The sequence below is a fragment of the Liolophura sinensis genome, chromosome 3, assembly GCF_032854445.1.
Source record: "Liolophura sinensis isolate JHLJ2023 chromosome 3, CUHK_Ljap_v2, whole genome shotgun sequence".
Lineage (NCBI taxonomy): Eukaryota > Metazoa > Mollusca > Polyplacophora > Chitonida > Chitonidae > Liolophura > Liolophura sinensis.
This window is the reverse complement of record NC_088297.1, coordinates 10035018-10056515: the sequence shown is the minus strand read 5'-3', so window position 1 is coordinate 10056515 and position 21498 is coordinate 10035018. Positions and strand designations below refer to the sequence as shown.

Here is a 21498-nt window from a genome sequence, read left to right as displayed (position 1 = left end):
ATTGTGCCAGTGAGACGCAGCGTGGTGTAATTGTCGGAGCCAGTCGCTTACAATGTGATGTGGCCACTACTGATTATTGTCTGATAACCGTTGTTAAAAAAAGAAGACATTCATTGGGCTAAATGCCTCCTCGTCGAGTCTCATAAACGCCCTGATGACAGCAATCTTGATAGGACACGGCCCACCCGAACATGAATTGGCCGTTTTATCGACAATTTGGCAAAGGGTCCTCAACTTAGGCAACTCTTAAGGAGCAAAGGAAAAGAAAAACGTGAAAAAGAAATCTGTGAGAGGGAGAAAAAAAAAAAAAAAAAAGCACCCATTAATCAGTGTAATGTGAGAACGAATCATTTCATTATTATTGGTTACGTAACAGCAGTCCGCAAACCACTGATCCAAGATGTGCCTCTGACTTCAGGAGCGCTCTGGGATTGAGGAAATGCCTTCTCCAGGTACCTGTAAAACACTACGTAGTTACTCAATAGTGTTTATTTTATTTATTTTATTTTTTTTTTATATTTTTGTGCTATTTCTTTTAGAGGCACAATTGTTCATTTAGCGAGCACGGCTGACGACTTCCCGCTGACAACATAGCTGTCAAATTTGTGTAGTTTTGTTCGCGTAGTTGTATCACCCATCATTTGCTTTTCTCCTCTTTTATAAGGTGAAGATCCATTTTGTTTTGGTTTTTTTTGTAACCGTTGGTATTTTAGCCAAACAGTTTTACCCTGTGAAGTTTTGTCTTGTGTATTAGCCAGTATACAGAGGTGTGTATGTGACACTTTGAATATATCGTGTTACAACCCATAGTCTTTACACTGGCCTATTAATGCGGAGATTGACATATCAAAATACAGCCTGAATTGTTTTTAAGGCTGAGGTTAGATTTTGATTTATCTTGGAGGTATCAGGTGACAGACTAGTAAGTAAAGAAGTTTGCATTTCACATATGATTTGATGACCACCACAATGTAAAAATCATCATCTAGAAAAAATATATATACAGCATATTTATTTATTTTATTTACTTCTTCCATTTTTTTTTTTGGTTTTGTTTTTTCTTTTGGAAAGTGTCAAGGTAACGGTATTCATTTTTTAAATCAGTACGTCATTGGGCAGTTGGTGAAGCTCAGTAGAGCATTTGCACCTGGTTGCATTGGAATTCTTACTGAAGACCTTGAGATAACAGTTATGCCTTGTGAAAGCGTATAGTCATCCAGTGTCAATTAACTACCGTAAGTCCCCAAATAATTTTAAGTACTCTGACAATTTCACTAACACAGACTGCTCACAGAGCCAGTAAGGTTTTGTGGTTTAAATCTAAAACTGCTAAGCGACTTTGTCAAGAAATGGCTGCAATTATATGTAAAGTGATTGCTTGTTGTTAAAGACCGTATTCTCATAAATAAACTGAAAGCCGCAAATAAACAGGCATGTATCGCGTTAAATTGCAACATGTAGCGTAAACATTATACTCTAGTCTACTTTTGAATGTTAATATTAATGTTTGATCTAGTTACAGCCGTTATGTATTTTGGACTGAATTTTTAACCGAAACAGTTGAATACCGGTTGCTAAGATACGATGTCCAAGTCTAATCAGACTACCATGTGATTTCATGATACATGCAACCCCCCTCCCTTCAACCCACCCCACCCCACCCCCTCCACCCCCTTCCAAACAAGGATTAATTACCCTCTGTAGAAATCATAAAAGATTATTATATTTTTTATGATTTCTTCAGGCATGTATGCATCTCTTGTTGTTTCTCCAGTAATCTTAGCCTAATGCAAATGTGTGGATACACACTCTTTATGAACTAATCAGTCCCATTAGTTGTTGATATTTTCAATACTTTGACACTGTTTCAGAGGCATGAGCGCAGTAATGAAGGCAGTATTTGCTTTTTAGTGGTTTATTGGGCTTTCAGTGGGAAAGTGGTCAATTTCAAGATCACTTCAGCCATATTATTCTTCATTTGGGCTGAAGGGTCAGCCAGTGCCAGTATTACTCACCAGCTCTTACTTCCAGCACTCTTACTCCCTCCCCTCGTTTTTTGTTTTCTTCTTTTGACAAGCCCTCTTGACCCATCCGCTCCCTCTTATCTACCACCCTCTTGCCACCACTCCCACCACCACCACCCTTTCCCCCTGTCCCCTTAGCTGGTTATCACAAGTTGGGTTTACTTAGCCCAAACTGACCAGTGCTGTGGCCAGACTCTGTTGTGACATTATCACTTGGCCAGAATGTGATGTGGTCATTCCTTGGTTGTTTTAATTATCTCTTGTTTATATCACTGGTGAACTCTTGACCTCTTACTAACACTGCCCAGGATTTTTAAGAGAGGTTTTCCTCTTGGGTCTACCATTTTGGCCACTATGGACCCAGAACTCACTGGACAGTGGTCAAGTGGTCAAGCTCTCCCTCACTCCCTTTCTCCATTCCTTCAATCCCACCACAAACTCATCAAAATAATGGATTTTTTTAAGGCCTAGGACATAGTGTAAACGAACCGGTCAGCGACTGGAGTGGTCAGTGTGGCCAAAGCCCGACTCTCAGTGGTCATTTCCTGCTTCACAGCCTTAAAAGATTGGGAACCGACCATGGAAACTAATCAATAAAAAATTTCATGAGCCGTAGTGTTTTTCCCATAGTCGAATGAGGCTTGACCGGTCAGTAGTTTTTCACTGGTCACTCAGTGGTCAGCTGACCATGAGAACCAACATTCTGGCCACTCTCATTTGATTAAAAAATGCCTCTCGTTGGCCTTTGATGAATTTTTCCTTTAATTAGAAACACAGCTGCTCAAGTAGATTATAGCTTAATATCATTACTCTTTGGTAAACCAGTTTTATTTGAAAATCACAAAATTGTTCATCAAAAATACCAAATGATGCATCAGTATTTCATTAAGGTGATAAATTTGAATCATGAAATAGGTGACCTTTTTTGAATTTTGTAATCTTCATTTTGATGTTGTGATTTATACATGTAAAATACAGCTAGTTCAAGGAAAAAAAATTTGAATGTAAGTGTTCAGAAATGATTGAACCAGATTTCATTAAAATTATTAATCATTTAATATTGTTTTTTTAAGTCCTTAATGTCTGAAAATGCAGTTCCATTTTAAATTTGTAGAATTTCCATAGGTTTTTGGGATACATGTAATTTTGATCCCTACATGTATAAATGACACTATATAGTCAGTATGGCTGTGATTTATGGCAGAGGTTATAACGATGACATGGAGGACTATTGATGCAGAGAATTCCTTCACTGATAACATATTTGTGAACCTTGTTGACTTGACCCAGGTCTACCTCCAAATCCACCTTTACTCCCCCACCCCCTTCTACTCCCCCTCCCCCTTCCACTCCCCACCATCAACCCCATCTGTTTTTTTTCCTTTGTGGAGTTAAGCTATCCTGGAAGCTTTAAGATAGGCAAGATAATCTTTCAGTGCCACTCATTGATATCATGTATTTTTTGTTTACATAAGTGCAAAATAGAGTTCAAATTCACATAATCTTTAATGTTTTGAATACACTTATTAAACATACTCAAATTCTGTTGACTCCATCTTTCTTTTTATTACTCAAGAGTTCATCTGCGAGACTAATCTTAGCTTGGAAGTTGAGAGACAGACTGATAATGATTAAATATTAACCTTCTAACGACTGCAACTATAGCATTAGGATTAATAATGAATGACTTATTACAAGAAATTAATGCTTAAACCTCTGAAAACTGGCCTCCAGACGTTTTACCCTTTGTCTGTTAAACCTTAGAGGATAAAGATCAAGTGTTCATCGCATTGATGCTGGGTTTTTTTTTTTAAGTCTAATGTTCTGTAACAAACGTTACCTGTGTGTAATTGTAAACTCTTGTGTTGTTTTGTGCGTAAAATTAATATCAATGCATGGAAGTACCCTTAATTACGGTAACTGAAATTTTGACATTTCAGATAGATGACATTTTTAGTCTTAGTACAGAAACTTATATTTTCCTGATAGGATATCATCTTACCTTACAAATAAACCTTAAAACACCTTTCTGAATTGAACAGAATTCTGAGAATCGGGTGCCGGTGGGGGGGGGGGGTATGGTGCAGGAAATGAGTCATGGAGGATATATTGGATTATTTAGTGAATGTCTTGGTTAGTGTTCTGGATTGACAGGTTAGATTTTTAGTGATTTGTAATGGCCGGCTTTTGAGATGTGTGTATTATGAATCTCATAATAGTTCAAAATTGACGTCACATGGGTCACACAGATCTGGGATCTTGTTGGTGGAAATTGAACTATTTCTGTTTCATGACAAAGCCACTAAAACTTTCGCATTGCCAGAGAATTTTAAAATCAAAGTAGGCATTATTAAGCAGACCATTTAAAAAGTATGCATAAATTTACTTTCATTCGTTTTTTTTTTTTTTTTTTTTTTAGAATTTTGTGAAAAGAGTTAATGGCGTTAAAATATTTGACTTCTAAAGTGGGCTTATGGACCATACTATCAGAGGTTAGGAACTCTGACATCACAGGAAGTTTATCCAACTCTAATCATGGCACTGAATGTTGAAATAACTCTTTTTTTACCGATGAATGAAAGACTGCTGAAATTATGTTCCCAAAAACTTCTCCCTTTTGGTGAACATCAGGAAAAAAGGTGATATGATGTTAGAGTTTTAAGATGCCGTCAGTCTGGCTCATAAAGCCCACCATCATTTTCAAATATTTGAATGCCTTTCAACATTCTCAAAAAAAAAAAATGAAAGTATTTATACGCATAGTTTTCAGTTGTCTTTATGTTGAACCTATCTTCATATGTTAGCTTTCTTTTACGTTAAATGACAGATTTTGACTGTGTATCTGTTACTGGAACTCTTCAGACTTTAAATGATGAGAACTGTTCTGTTGTGATTGTGTTTCATGTGTCACTGATGTTGTCACTATTGAGCTAGCTAATGGTCACTGTACTCACAGATTGACCAGTCCCATTTCATTTCTATCCTGGAGAAACTTCTCCCACTCACACCATTTCAGGAAAAAAATCACCTACTAAAGGCGTTTCCGTGCCAACAAAGCAACTTTTAGCCTCGACTGAAATGTCGCCCATTAATATCCATTTGTAGCTGTGTTACCGCCTGGCCAAACAAAGTTAACCAGGACGTGAAGAGAAAATATTAGCCATGCATGCAACAATACAGAGTGTTTCCAACCGCAATTGGATTTGCAAAAACCCACAGAAATTTCCCCCCCAAGTCAGGGTGGTAATTTCACTGACGTTGGTTATGATTATTTTTTCTCACATGTGACCATAAACGCCCAAATAAAAGCAGAGCACTTTTCGTATCGCCGTTTACTAAACGGATCTTGATCGCAACTGTCATTGCCGTGCTTCATCTCCCACACGTCCATTATCAGCTGACTCCCGTCGATTCCAGCTGAAAAAAGGAGTGGAAAATATTTGTATTTGCTGATTCGTGGTTGGATTATCACATTAGTCCTCGTTAGAAGGAATAAATCTCGGAGAGTTTGCGACCGCGGCTGTCCGAGTAATGGTCAGCCATTGGACAGTTTGATGGATGGACACAGGCTTAAGGGACGAATAATTAAAAAGCCGCAATTTTCAGTGAATGTCATAAAACAGAATCAGGCATGACTACAGATAGCCCACAGATGCAAAATGACGAACTACTGCAGCCTGCAGCTCTGTACCAGATAATCAGCAGAGACAGCTACACGGAATCATTTGTCCTCCATCTGCATTTACTTGTTGGGTTCCACTGCGCTGAACATCAGTTTTGTTCTTTGTATTTACATTGTGGCCTGTGGGCAACGTTTTGTCGGCAACATTTTGTCCATCACAGCGGTATTGCTGTGATGTTTCCCATCACAGAATCTCATGATGTCTACATCACATCACATCACAACTAGATCAGATCTTGTCTTTTTCTGTCGGGTATATATCTGCATGCCCATTAACAAGCCCCTTAGGCTTTCATATACTCCATGAGCCTTAATATATCTTTTTGAATGAATGATATGGCTGGTTGCCTTTTGTGTCAATTTCCTAGTACCGTGTTGACTAAAGTTGTTTTCAGGAACAAAAAGACTTGATGTCTACATCATAAGTAGATCAGAGCTTGTCTTTTTCTGTCGGGCATATACCTGCATGCCCATTAACAAGCCACCAGACTTTCATTTACTGTATGGGCCTTAATATTTTCCAGGAAAAAGTACATTTTTCGAGGCGAATGAAGGTCACAAAGTGCTCTTCTAGTTTTTGGGACACCTAGTCTGCTTTTTTTTTTTTAACCAATATGCATGTAATTGTAGCAGGAATATTCAGTTTCCCTTTTTTTTCTAATGGTCAGTCCATCTACCCTAAGTCCTCAATTTTTTCACATATGAAAGTGCATCTTTCAGTGCCATTTATGCCCATTTTTAATTTGATTTTGGAGACAAAAAAAGGTTTGGTTGGCCAGTTTCAGGACATCTTAAACAGGTATAATTTTATCAGGCAACAGAAAATAATACCTTCAAAAATATTCTTGAATAAACACCTTGCAACATGCGAAAAGGTTGAAGAATTACAGTAATGCACAACATATTCATATCTTTACTTTCCAAAAAAAACAAAAACTTGGCAGAGAAATGTAATTCTTTGCATTTATATCGCAACTAATATCTGTCCTAAAAATGAGAACGAAAAGGGTATTAAGTATCTTGAACAGGATAGAATCCCCATTTTCCCCAAACCCCTCAGAACAATTCCTGGATTTGTGTTGCTCTATGAATCATGCAGAATGAGTGCGAAATATTCAATAGTATTTCTGTGATTTTTTCTTTTTCTACGTTTGGTGAAAACATTTCTAGCAGAGTACTATATATTCCCTTTTAAGAATGTTTGCAGAATTAAAAGTTATGATTTGTACTATCTTTGTGCTATATTTTTTTTTTTTTAAGTTTACAAACACCTCAAATTAGAATCTTTTTTACCAACCATATGCAATTTTTCGATAAAGAAAAAAAAATCAAATAAGGGAATGAATGATGTGGCTGGTTGCCTTTTGTGTCAATTTCCTAGTACGGTGTTGACTAAAGTTGCTCTCAGGAACAAAAAGACGTACTTAGAATTTTATTCAATGAGATGAGTGCAGCATGTAACATAATAAGCTTTGAAAGGCTTCAGGGGCTCCAGAGTGGGGGATCCCTATGAAGAGGCAGAGGAGGAAAAGAGGGTCTAGAAGAGGGGGTAGTACACAGAGGTCAAACTGACCTGTAAACATAGATATGAAGCTGGTCAGTGAAGTGTTTTATTGGGTAGAGTTGACTGCATGCCCAGCATCCCTTGTTTACACTTCACAGCTCAGCTGAACATAGCCTGCTTATCTGATAAACTCAGTCCAGCAAACTTAATCTCCACCCAAAAGTTAACACCATGCTTTTCTCTGACCATCCCTAATGTACTAAGACAATCAACATGAACTTTACCCAGAACTGTTTATCTTCCACTCCCTAGCCAACTCCCCCCCCCACTCTGAGGTAATTCCCTACCCTGATCTTCTACATACACTCACTGTAAAATCCAGCGTGTAATAATTTGAGGCCTTACCTTTTCCACGCAAACAGAATTTGATAAATTCAGACTTTTTAGTTTCATGTTTTTAAGAGATAAGGTTTTAAGAAATGAGGTACATAGATGCAAATATATAGACTTGTTTTTTTTCTCTCTCAAAAAGAAAAAATTTTTTTCATATGAGTAGATTATTACATAAAAGGGTAGGCCAGTGTTTAATATAAAATGAAAAGTGTATACAATCTGTCTATAAAATTACAGTCATACCATACAGTGTGTATAGATACTTAGAGATTAAATTAAGCTATGGCTAAAAACCATTTTTTGTGAGCTTTTCGGGATATGCTGTATCGCATATTGCATAAGCCGGTAGAACAGAAAAAAAATGTTGTATAGAACCGTTACATTATTGTTACCCGTTAGTGTAACAATTAATAGTAGTGTAATTAAGATGTATGTATTGGGCAAAAAAAGCATCGAAAAATAAATGGCGAATTGCATATACAATTCAGGCAATGACGACATCACTTTCCTAAGCTGTGAAATGAGTGTATGTGTACTATACTAAGTATAGGCATGTCATACATACCTTGCTGAGACATGAATTATTGTACTGTGTTTAGTATATATGAATACCCGATTCAAATCTGGCTCAGGCTGATAGGAGCTGATGTGTTTGCGCATTAGATATGCCCATTACTAATGTATAAAGATGTAATGATTTTTTCCTGGCCCATAGCTCCATCACTCCCCTCCCCCTCTCTTCCTCCCTACACCCATGGGCTTTAGGTCCTGTGTGGTATGGAGCTATGGTCAGTCTCCGGACCAATCTGACCATATCCCATAAGTATTGACCAATGCCCATCACTGCAAAGTTTTTAGCTTTAGCTGTGACAGGTTGTAATCAATCTGTTAAAAGAGGGTCCAATCTCTGACCAGGGCTTGACCACTGTGCCTGCCCCTTTTTTCGAGAGCTGGAACCACTGGTCAGATGTCCAGCTTAAAGCCTTCAGACCACACTGTGAGTATAGCTGGTCCTGGCTAGAGAAAAATTACATAACAGCCCTGGATATTAGGTCCTCCAGAAAACAGGGAGTTGAAGGTCAGATGGAGAAACAAGAAGGGGTGAGAGAAAACAGATGCCTTGTGATGTCCAGGGGTTCCAGAGTGTAACATTAGACGGGTCAGATAAGCCCCTGTGTCATCTGGCTTCACTCTGCAGCCACCCTCCCCTCCCCCACACCCACCCCTCCAGTTGCACCACAGCAGTTTAGGCAATGGTCAAGATAAACTCCTGGCCACCATGCTTAACCAGACTTGTTTTTCCTGTTTGACTGACCAGTCAAAAAGCCAGTTTACCCTGACATGTGAAGGCATGTGTGTAGGCTAGCTTAAAAGGAAGGTTATCCAGCTGGGCTACCAGCTCTGCCTTGACCATCGTCCAGTCTAAACACCAGTACAGTTGACCGGTACTTTAGGCTCTTCACCACCAACAGATCTGAACATTGCGTGTGTTGTGACATCGAAAAGTCTGACAGTGCCAAGCTGCCAGCATTGAACAGGAATTGTGATACTCCATTTCTTTAGGTTCTCAGAATATTTTTGGGTTTTTGTTGCCCTTTTTTGCACCAGACGTTACAGAATTGTAAGCTTCCTGCTACTACACAGATGGCCCAGTGCTGACTATATATATATTCTATCTTATACCGACTGTATAATACTGCACTTCTGGGTGTTACCGCCGAGGATTAGTGCAGAAGAATTTTTTTCCTGGAATTCGCCCTTGTAAATTGGGTCAGTGATTCATGCAGCTCTGTGACACAGTTGTACCAGTGTGAAATTCATTGGCAGAACCAACCATACAGGAATGTGATTTTCACTGATAACACTGCCTGAGTTTTTTCAGGCTAATTTTAAGCGGTCACTTGCCACTTGACCCTAAAAAAAAGTTGAGAAGCTTTTTCCGTTGTGCTACTCTGAATCGGATTGGACTCCTGGGAATACCAGGCAAGAGACCATTCGCTTGTCGATAGACTGGCAGTTGTATAGCAAATAGATTTGTCCACGTAAATGAACAGCAACAGAATCTTGTAGAATTTGCTCAAAGCTTAATGGATGAGCGGTCAGTTTTGGGTATTAATCCATGCTTTGACTGGAGCCTATCTTATCAGAGATCATCGCAGTTCTTTATTTAATTTTTTTTTTTTCTAAAAACGTGAGACGTTGTAATTTTGACTAATATAGGTAGAGCTGGATTTCTTTAAAGCCTTCCCAAGCAAACAGGTTTTTTCTGTCCATGGTGCGGGAATTATCCAAGTTGTCAATTGGGTAAAAGAGACTCGCTAGTTGGATGTATCTGTCTGTAGCCCTTATCTTGTGTCTGCCCGGGGCGGTCAGACAGAGTTTACCTCCCCGCACGCCTAGCTAGCTCCTGGGGACAGGACTGACTTATTATTTAACACCTGCAACAGACTGCTGACTGCATCATTGTGTCGCGGGATACCCAGAATCAGCTGGAGTTTTATCATAGGCCACAAAATGTTGATCAAAGAATACAGGTAATCTACTGTTGTACTGTTGATGTTTTTACTCATTACAGGTGTGTTTTGCAAATGTGGCTGGCTCCCTCTTAACATTTGTACAATAGAAGAAAAAGTGTTTGTCCTGGGTGGGAAAAAAAATTTGAAAAAATGGTCATAAAAATCAATGAGTTTGTAAGCTTATATTAAAATGCTGATGAAATCTTGTGTAGGTTAAGTCCGGTGTTAGCTTCATATAAGTTATCTATGGAGTGTTAGAACATTCAGGATGGTAGTTGTAGGAAAAAATGTTTCAGCTCTGGAGAAACTGAGAGTATTGTTGTACTTGATTTTGGCAAATTTCAAGGTTTCAGGAAAATATTATTCATGGGTTGCTTTGCTTTTTCATTAGTTTCTCTACTCATTAAAAGGCAATTTGATATGGTATGAAAAAAAATGTTTACATGGAAGAAATGCTATGTCCATGTAACCCAGTCTGTTTAATTTCCACAAACATGTGCAGCAACTGAATTTGTGTGGACAGTATTACGAGACTTAAAATTCAGCATCGATCATGATTTAATATAATATATTGTATCAGATTCTTAGAATGAGAACAAAATGGAAGGTATGAGAGTCTGTTGAAACCCAGACCGAACAAGGCAACCATGTTTTGCAGACAGAATGAATGGTTTTAGGTACAAATAATGTCGTTTACTGGAGATTGCAGTTAAATGGTGCACTTAGAATGGAGGAGCGAGAACTTACAATTGATTCATTTATTCATACAGCCCAAATAGCTGTATATATAGAGCTTGTGGGTTGCCAGACTGGACTTGACTGGACACACACGTATTTAGCGCTGACTGTCCGCTCTTTCTCCTCTGGCTAAATAATTCATGCAGTAAAAATATTTGACGGGTCTATTTCCCCTAAGTAATCTTGTCGGGGACAAATAGTTTCCATGAGTATACGATATGAAAGTATTATTGATTTTTTTTTTTCCCTTCTGTCTTTCTTTCTTTTCTTTTTTTTCTTTTTTTTTTTTTATCAGCTGTTGTTATTACGACTGATACTGCATGTATTAAAGGAAATATAAAGGTGTCATATTTTGCACAATTTCAAGCTCAACAAAGACTGAATAGGAGACGAACCATGCTTGAATAATTCATATTGCAGCTAACTCCTTTATTTCCGGTTCAGGCCCCTAAGTATTTATTTTGCCCCGCCCCCCACCCCCCCCAACACACACACACACACACACACACACACACCTACCACACTTGATGTTTTACATACCAAGAACTCACACCGTACATGCTGTGTCCTGCTAACTTTACAACCACACAGTTTCTGTTTACGAGAGTGTAACAATTCAGTCACGTCTGTTACATCTTGTATGGTTGTATGAACTGTGTTGTGGTACAGTACAACAGTAATCAATGTTGTATATAGATGTTTGTTATAAAGGTAGAAAAGATAAAGGCGAGGTAGTTTTTTGCTGGATTTGAAGCAAAAACAAAAACAAAAAAAACATGAAATTGAAAATGTTAGGATAAGTTTTCAATAATTTATGTGTGGTTGATTTGATACCCAGTGTGTATTTAATTGCAAATATTTAAAGTAGCTTTTTTGGAGACGCAGTTTTTCATGTACCCTGTACCTGGCAGTCGTAAGGCATTCATAAGAGTTTGCTTTATTTTTAATTCAAGGAAACAATGGAGAAAATTGACCTACATCTATGAAGTCATATGGTGTACAAAATCTACAGGTCCTTGGAAAAATGTGCTTTTCCATGTTACAGGCTATATTGTGATGTTGTAATAGTTTCCTATGCCTCAGGGTCCTAATCAAGTTAATTTAAATTCAAATTAATGCAAATTATTTAAATTCAAGTTTGATATATTTCAAAGATGTTTTTCTTATGAATCCTGTTCTTTTTATAATTTTTTCCCCCAACAAATTGTTTACCAGCAAAGTGATATGAAACTTCAGTTAACTGTGAACAATTCCTGTTCCCATGACAACAGATAGTGCTGTTGTGGAGCTCTTCTGTGATCGATGGTGCAAATGTCATCGTATGATATACGCTTTGACCATATATGGAAGTGGTCACTCAGAAAACAAGAGAATGAGTAATCTGTTGTTTCACCCTATTACCTTCTCTCAATTATTTTGTGGCTACAGCGAGACCACTCCAAATGTCACACGGTTCCCTGATGGTGAATTTGGTATTCAGTTTAGGCTGGTAAAATGTCTGGGTCAATGCCAGGTGAACTGTGGCTTTAACACATGCAGTTTTGTGTGCGATTAAAAATATACTTTCTAGAATTTGTACAAAATTAACCAAAAAATTGAGGATTTTTTTCCCCCACCCCTCTTGAACCTCAACTTTATTGTATCTGAATTGACCACTGGTCAGCTGCTGACATTTGTGGACCATTTTGGAATTTCAGTTGCCCCTAACGACCAGTGAGGGTGAGATTTGGGGGGAGTGGTAGGACAGTACCAGATGACCATTGTCCAGTTGCCCATCTTATTGATTTCATTAGGACACTGCGTCCAGAGGCTCTGGTCAGTTTCAACTGGACATTCAGGTCCACCCCTTTCACAATTGTTATACTCTATTTCAAGGTTTAGATAACTAAAAATGTATCGCTGACTAAATTACTCATTTTGCCTGATTTGGAGAGTTCTGTTGGTCCTAGAAAAGTGTTTTGAGGATTATTTGAAAGGGAGGGTATTATCCTATTGGAAAAAACATAAGTTTCAGTGTAGAAAGTAAAATTTTTTTTCACCTTAATTTGACTTCAGAAATAGCCAGTTTCAGCAAATGTTTTATTTACAAATACACACGGCGTTAGATCAAACAGAGGCGTTCTCCGAAATCAAATGGTATATAGATCCCAATGAAAATTCATCGTGTATCATGCCACTTGACTCTTCAATTTCACAAGTATGACAACAGAAACTTGTGGAAATTTCACAAGTAAATTACTTCCTATATCTAATCTTTCACTTTGTTTTTGTTTCACTCGAAAATTTTTGATTGACAACAGAAGGTCAGTGATCTCAACATCCTTGTCTTTTAACTAAATTCCATGATGCTGAGAGTCCATTCCTTCAGGCTCTTCATTGAGGTGTGTTATATCATACATGAAGCTATTTGTTACTTGGATGACAAGCCTTTATTTGGCCTCTTACGTGACTAAGTTAATCGTTTTGCCTGATTATATAAGAGGGTTCTTTTCATTTTCTGTTCATTTTTTGTTTGGAAGGTTATATGGTGTCTTACTGGTAAATGTATGTTTCAGCAGCAAAGGCAGTATATCATCACCAATTTTCTATTGATTGCCTTTGTACAGGTACATCTGTTAAAAGTGCTCTTTTGGTGGTGAATTTTTAGGGCTAGTGCAGAAGGCATTAAACAACATAGATGTCATTCTTGCATTCCAAAGTGAAAAAAAAAAAAGAAAAAAAATAAGTACTTATTAAAAACAAAAAAAGTGAAGACAAAATCACGAATTCTAATATACCTGTATGAACTCGGTTATAATAGGTCTTGACCTGGAAATTAGTTCTCTATGACCCAAGCTTGAGTACAGGGTGTTCCTCCGTCCTTAAGAACAATGGTTCATTTGCATGGGTAATTGTGAGCAGAGTCTTCAGAGTTTCAGAGGTCAGCGATTCTCAGGGGATGGAGTGTGTTCTCCCTCACCAGAGGAGATACATGGATTAATTCCATGAGGCTCCTGAGGGGTGGACACGAGATCTGGTGTTCAGTTACCACCAAAACCTGTGTAGGAATAAAATTAGGAGGAAATATTTTCTCCCCCTGCACCCCCCTCCCACTCCCCCCCCCCCCTTCCCGGATCGCCAGTGTGAAGGGGTAGGGGTGGTGTCACTTGTATGTGGAGCAGCCTTCATTAATTCAGCATACCAGTCCTACCTGATGTACATTTCACACAGTTAATTAAGTTGGCTGATGGAAAAATGTGAAGAGATCACCGTGTGTACATTCTTAGATTTGGAGTTATTGACTGCTATGACAAAATAAAAACGGGACTTCCGGTGTGCTTTATGATTTCATTTAAAGTCATTATGTGATTTGCTTACCTTTCTATAGATTGCCTTTTCTGTTGATGCAAAAAGTTCAAGCTTAATAATAAGAAAAGTCACTGAAAGCAAGCATGAGCTTTTGAGCACCATATATTTATTATTTTTTTTTCTGAGGGTGTTTAATGACCATCTGCAGGTTGCTGGCAGACCTTCCCACTAATGGCCGGAAAAGAAGCCGGCATGAGCTGGACTTGAACTCACAGCGACTGCATTGGTGACAGGCTCCTGGGTCATTACGGTGCGCTAGAATGCTAACCAACTGAGCCACGGAGACCACCAGCACCATATATATTATTTAAAAAAACCTGGTCCAAACTCAGGCTGGATTCTTCTCCGGCCATACATGGAAAGGTCTGTCAACAACCTGCGGATGGTCGTGGGTTTCCCCTGGTCTCTGTCTGTATTGTCCTCCCATAATGCTGGCCGCCGTCATATAAGTGAAATATTGTTGAGTACGGGGCAAAACATAAATTATATAAATCAAATAAATAAATTGAAAAAAAAAACCTGTTGTGTGATTAATTTTTGCCTAAATCTAATGGAGAAGGGTTGCAATTAATTCATTTGTATTGAAACAGTGTTTTTTGATTAATTATTTGTGCAGCAAATGAGGAGTAGTAGGGGAGAAAAAACCTGTCCACCATCCATAGCCAATCCTTCAAAAGTCAACGAAAATCTTGCCCTTTTTTTTTTTCTCTAGCAGTTCATTTGCAAGAAAACACCTGAGCTTTTAGTGAAAGCCGTTTTTAGGAGTTAAGTTTGGCAAGGCAGCTTTTTTCTGATGGTGGCCTGTTGTGAGTGATTAGAAGCGTGTGCATGCCCCAGGTCTTGTGTTTCACATCGGGTGTTGGTTTCCTGAGAAATTGTTTAAGATAGTCTGTTCACCTTTGTTTATTTGTGACAAGCACTTAGGCAGATTTTCTTGAAGAACAAAGGCCTTAACTGGGGTTTTTTTCTCCCCCCACAATAGCCTTGTGTTTGACTCCAAACCTAGTATACATGTATTAGTTTCCTAACACCTGGTTTCAGACAAATGAAAGACATTCTACATTGTCACCATTTTATGCCAGGCACCCATTTATGCCTTTTGTCTTTAGTTTTTAATCATTCTCCATGATATTTGATAAGGCAAGGCCTGCTGGAGAAATAGCTCATTCTGGCCATCCATTGTTTTCTTTTTGACAGCTGGAACATGTGACAGACCCACACGATGGAAAAATCTGGAAAATACCAACTAGTTCTTCTTGTTGTTTAAGGTCTCCTGCCCGTCATATCCGCTGTCCCAGAAAAATTGATTGCTTTCATGCAGACCGAAAAGCTTTTCTAGGGGACGAAGGATCCATTTTCGTTATTTTCATCACTGATGTGGTTTAGTACCTTTGTGCATGCACACAAAATCTTTAGCTTTTCATGTGTAACAGTTTCTTTCAGCCTTGCGTGTTTCACTGGGTATTTTAGCGGTTACTGGTTGAGGTTGACTTCAGAGGAGTTTATCATTAACTCGGTGTTTCTTTTAATTACTTCTTCACCCAGAATTAATTTCGAACATTTTTCTAATCTGGTCTTTTCAGAACTGAATCCTGTTTGTCGACTGTGGCCGAAGCGGTTAGAAAGGTGATGTCGGTGGAAACGCAATTCCGAATTAATGACAATGAGAGTTATCCCCCTTTACAGACCTCACCAGGGTACTCCGTGTCAAGTGATGGCTACCAGCCAAACAAGCCCCTCTCGGAGAGTAATTTTCAGCCAATCAAACCTCTGACTAACAGCACCACGCCGAGTCAGAGAGAGTCTGAACAACTGGATGATTCTGACCAACACCACCACGTGAGCGCCCTCAACTCTGGGACGCAGGACAGCACTGACCTGCCCCCTGGTGGAGATCAGCGGAAACAGGCCTCGCCGTCATACAGCGACTGCTACACATCAGACTCTTCCTGTGCGGCAACACCAATGAAATGGGAGCCAACGTCGCCTCAAGGTCCGACGACGCCTGGTAGCAATCCGTTTAACTCGCTGGGTCCATTTCCTTCATTCTCCAGACAAGGAGCTAGAGGCAGCCTTCATCACCGCAAAGACCATAATGGAATGGACTTATACTTCTGTCATCTCTGCAGCTTCACAGGTTAGTTTGTTGTCCAGAGCTCTGAATCTTAACGGATGTGTCAATAAGCTTTAAAAAGTGGAAACCTAAACAAGAATTTTATGGAAACAAAAGCGTATAAAAGGTGACTTGACAAGTCGATGTATAAAAGAACAGTTGGTCAAACAGAAAATCCTCACTCTATAAAGCTCAGTATTCAGAATTTCGGTTTTGTTGTTTTATGCAGAAGCGAACTGTTTTCATAGTTCTCCATGAATATTATTGGTAGTCTCAAATCGAAAGTGGTTGGCTGTGATCAAGATATGAGCGAGTCCTGTTCTTGTCTGCTGATAGTGGTACTTTTTATATGCTAAGCCTTAAGTGATGTCCAGTTAAGCTAATTCAGGTTTGAATATTCTCAACGTCTTTAGTGGTGGAATTCCGTAAAACTGACTAAGTGAAAAATTCTTGAGTATGGTATTATAACAACAATCAAAGACATAAATAATGATAGATCTTATTTGGTAATGTGTGTTAAACGTCGTTAGGGAATTGACCTTTCGATTATTGTCCAGAACATCCTTATTGGTTGATGGTTGGTTTGCGAATGTCTGTTCTGACGCATAGATACTAGTGTTGTTACGTTAATTCTGTTTGAATTAGTTTATAATGATGAAAATTGTGTTGTCGTTGGCAGGTAGGCAGGTACGTCAAAGGAGATTTTCTCCGCACACATGAATACTCACTTTGAGCACAGTTGTCCGCACTGCGATTACACCTCCAGGACTGAAGGTCGCCTGAAAACGACACATAAGGATTTTCACAGCACAAGCCCACCTTGAGAACTACTCTGGCAATAAGACAGCCAAAGCTATGCCTGGCAGGCCGAAAGTTTACCGGTGCAAACAGTGTGAATTTGTGGCCACTGAAAAGGTAAGGCAGCAGTATAATGCATGGGCCCACCAGTTTTAGTCAAGACTACTGTAAGCATAAAGTTTAGTTTTAAAGTTCCAGAGCACCAAAGTTGTAACGTAATATATTTTTTGTAGCCAATCATCTATATTTTAGTATTCCCAAAATTTGAATTGAAAAAAGGATAAATGCTGAAAAGTTACCTGATTTAAAGCTTGAAAATATTAATTAAAATGTTGAAAATAAATAAAATCTGGTGAATCCCTAAACTGCTGTCAAACTTGAGAAGGTTGAAATATGTCTGGTAGCTGAAATGTTCTAGAGTACGTCATGTCGATCATTTAGCATAAAAATATTTCTAAAGTATGTTTATGTTTATCATTTGGCATAAAAATATGACCAACATTTTGAAGAGTGATTTTGGAGAGCTGTTTGTCTGAAATAGTTTCTAAGCTTAGACTAATCAGTTGCTTCTTTTTCTATTTTGCAGATGGATTTCTGGGCTCATGCAAGAACCCACATCAAAGAAGACAAATTGCTCCAGTGCCCCAAATGCCCTTTTGTGACGGAGTATAAGCACCACTTGGAGTACCACCTGCGAAACCACTTTGGCTCAAAACCGTTCAAGTGCTCAAAGTGCAACTATGCCTGCGTCAACAAATCCATGCTGAACAGCCACATGAAATCACACACGAATGTCTACCAGTACAGGTGCGCAGACTGCACCTACGCCACCAAATACTGCCACAGTCTGAAGCTACACCTGCGCAAGTACAATCACAAGCCCGCCACGGTGCTCAACTCCGACGGAAGCCTGCCTCAGGGACTGGATGCAGAAGCTGCAGGGCTGTCCCTCATGATGAAGAGGGGTCCTCCTAGAGGGCCGCGTGGACCGAGAAAGGACAAGCTGGAAGCATACCTGGGTCAGTTGATGTCCATGCCACCACTGGGCCCACGACCAGGGATGAATGGATTGATCTCACCATATTGGCCACTCCTAGGTCAGTTCCCAGGAGGATTCCATCCTCCCCCTCCCCTCATTCCTGTCTCCGCTCCTGGGGGAGGAGGAGGAGGAAGTGGCGGAATACTGAATGCTCTACCTCATCACAAGCCACACGGAACTGGTGTCAGCGGTGGAATGTGCAACCAAGATCAGCTCACTCTCAAATGCACGTTTTGCTGCTTCATGACTGTAGATAAGGATGAACTCACGGGACACATGCTGAAGGTCCACGCATCAGAAAACCAGGATCTCTTCAATGCCTTCGGGATTTCCTCTGACTCCCTCCTGGAAGAGCAAAAACAACGGCCACAAAGGGCTGAGAAAGAGCAAGGGGACCACCCAGCGGATTTCTCCAAGAAGCCTGCCAATGAGCGTCCACTGTCACAGCCGACTGAGGGTCTGAGCATGACAGAGAGCCTGCACATCCGTACTGACACAGGCGATGAGGTGACCAAATCCAGCCCACGATCCTGGCCCCCAGCGTCCTCCGAAACCTTGGAGAAAGAAAACATGAATAGCTGCAAGAGCATGCCCGAACTCTTCTACCTCAACGAAATGAAAGTGTCTGCAATGTCATCAGAAGTGAACTCCAACGGTGACACTTCGGACATCTTGCGCCAGATGACACTTAAATTTGGCGGGTCAGTTTCCTCTGCAGTGAAAGAGAACAAAGAATGTCCCCTCGATCTCACCAAACCCAAAATGATGACAGCAGCCAGTTATTACGTTGCTTCAAAACGCACCTATGAGCACATGGAAGCCTCTGATTTGGTACAGGAGTCTGGTGTTGTGGCAGACAGCTCAAATATCTCTGATGCCCCTTCACCTTCGCCAAGGAAGCGGTCCCGCAAAGGAAAAGCATACAAGTTGGACACCATCTCCTGGAAGCTGCAGGGAATGTCATCAGAACATGACTCAGCCATTCAGGAAGACACTGCCAGCACGGGTAGCCATGACGATGGAGATGACGGTGCAGACAACTCTGACCACTACTCAGAAAAAGAGTTCAATGACTACACGACAAGGAACAGGGCAGACTTGAACACGTCCGAGGAAAAAGATGATTTTGCGGACAGTAAAATAACTGATACCTCAACGCCCATTCCCAATAGGAGAACAGGCAATAATGGATCCTCATTTGGAGGCAGGGACTTGGAACAGATTCACAACAGTCTCAAGATTTTGAACGAGAAAGACGGTCTTCACGCAGAAGATCGCTGTCCCTCTCCAGTCTCCGATCTCAGAAGATGCAGCATGGGTTCCAACCTGGGCATCCCTGACCTGCCCGTCATCAGTAGGTCTGGACCAAGAAGCCCCTCTGATTTCAAAGAGCAACACAAATCCATGTATGGTCCCAGGAACTCTGCTACACCAGCCGCAGTGCGCAAGGGAGCAGAAATCGCGTGGAAGATCCTGCATCCTGATCAACAAGCTCCTGCCATTCCGTTCCAGAATGGGAGTGTGCCTCAGGGTTTCAATGCTAGTGAGGTTCCCATGTCAATGCCACCGGCTGGAAATTTCCCCAATATGTGCACCAGACTGCCACCATCACAGAAGCTTCCTACCAAGGTCAATGGGGTGAATGGAGCCGTCCATGCGGGGTCGGTGGGGCGCAAGAGCGGGCGTCAAGGAAGCGAGAAGTACGAGTGCAGCTACTGTGAGATCGCATTCCGTGACTGTGTCATGTACACTATGCACATGGGTTACCATGGCTACCAAGACCCTTACAAGTGCAATATGTGTGGGCACCAGTCACGAGACAAAGTAGATTTCTTCTTGCACATCGCTCGTGCGGCGCATGCATAAGTTTGCGCTACTATGGTGCAAAAGACAATCATGATCGCCCCTATGTTTGCGGTGCGATGAGGTTTGCGAAGTGTTGTTGCAACTAATTACTGGGATGTGAAGAGTCCTGAATTCTGACTGGAATTAAGGTTAAGAAAAGGGATCTGTGTAATATCGATAGGCAGTAGATGCCACCCATAAATTCTGCCAGCCAATCTTTGCCAGCTAGTGTGTTGCTTAATTACAGATCATGCTTTGTGGGAAGATCTAAGATGCGAAGAGTGATGAAAGAGACGATATTATCACCCTACAGAGAAATATTAAAGAAAGTCCCATTCATATACCTTATTTTCTATGTCAATGTACGCGCGCCGTTTCTACCTCAATAGCTTCTCGTTCAGAAGCCCTAAGTCGTGCCACTTTATGATCAATTTCAAATCACAGACAAATTGTCGTGTTAAATGTATATATATATGTATATTGTAAGTATATATATATATATTTGCAATGACATAACGCTATATTTTGCGTTGATTTGCGATTTTTTCCATCTTACAAATGTCTGTTACTTGATGCATGTTTCTTTTTGCGTACAATGCAAAGAAAATTTTCTCCTCTTCTTATGCAAGCCTCATCTCCAATGGCCTCCCACATCTTGCCCCGGCCTCGGCCGTTGATCCTTGTGCATGCGCACCCTCCACATTGCTACTCCACATCTGTACATAACGTGATGTCCGGGCACAGTATTTAAACTTTAACAGTATTAAATTCTTGCTGTTATTCAATGATCATCATTCGACTGAGAATGATTATGTAAATTCAATTTTTTAAAAGGTAAATTGGTAATATATATATATAATAATAATAATAATGTATATGTATACAATAGTAATGTATTAATTGTCATGTTTTGGTATTATTATATAGGATATGGAGTTCATGCACGATTTTGGCAAATGAGAAGTGTGTATCATCACTAGGCAGTGTTTTGGCATAATCATTCCTGGCTCAGTCCATTGTGCAAGAGAGGTGGGAAAGGAACTTATTGTTATGAAAAATGAAGGATTTTAGTCCCTGAGATACTTCATTATTTAAGAGTTTGAATACTGATGAAGTTCCTGAACAACTTTATGTGGAGAAAATCAAGATGTCAATTCCAGGCAGAATATTATGGCAAGCTGAACGTTCATCAGAGTATTTTCACCATCTTGCACAGTTGTCTGACCAATCACAGGGCTTTTTAGTGAGCACCATGATGTCTTCATATAGTTATTCATGTAAGGTCAACAGTGATTGGCCTGTGACCATTTTCAAGATCTCGAAGCTGAAATCTCACAGTTTCAGGCTGTAATTGTTATTGACAACTGGAAGGGTTGTTATCATCACATGTTTTTTTTTGTTTTTGTTTGTTTCTTCTGTCAACCTTTGTTATTATTTTGTTCATGTCTATTTTTTTTTTCACATACTGGGCTTTAACCAAATAATATATGGATTCAGT

General features: G+C 39.8%; 1 protein-coding gene across 1 annotated transcript in view; it reads left to right on the top strand.

The window, feature by feature from the left end:
* LOC135463336 (uncharacterized) overlaps positions 1-20393 on the top strand; it is a 28223-nt gene extending 7830 nt beyond the window's left edge. Inside the window, 4 exon segments of the mRNA XM_064740596.1 lie at positions 15789-16342; positions 17006-17139; positions 17141-17233; positions 17703-20393. Coding sequence (XP_064596666.1) covers positions 15789-16342; positions 17006-17139; positions 17141-17233; positions 17703-20021 — 3100 coding nt within the window. The 3' untranslated portion in view covers positions 20022-20393.
* Positions 20394-21498: the final 1105 nt, after the last annotated feature.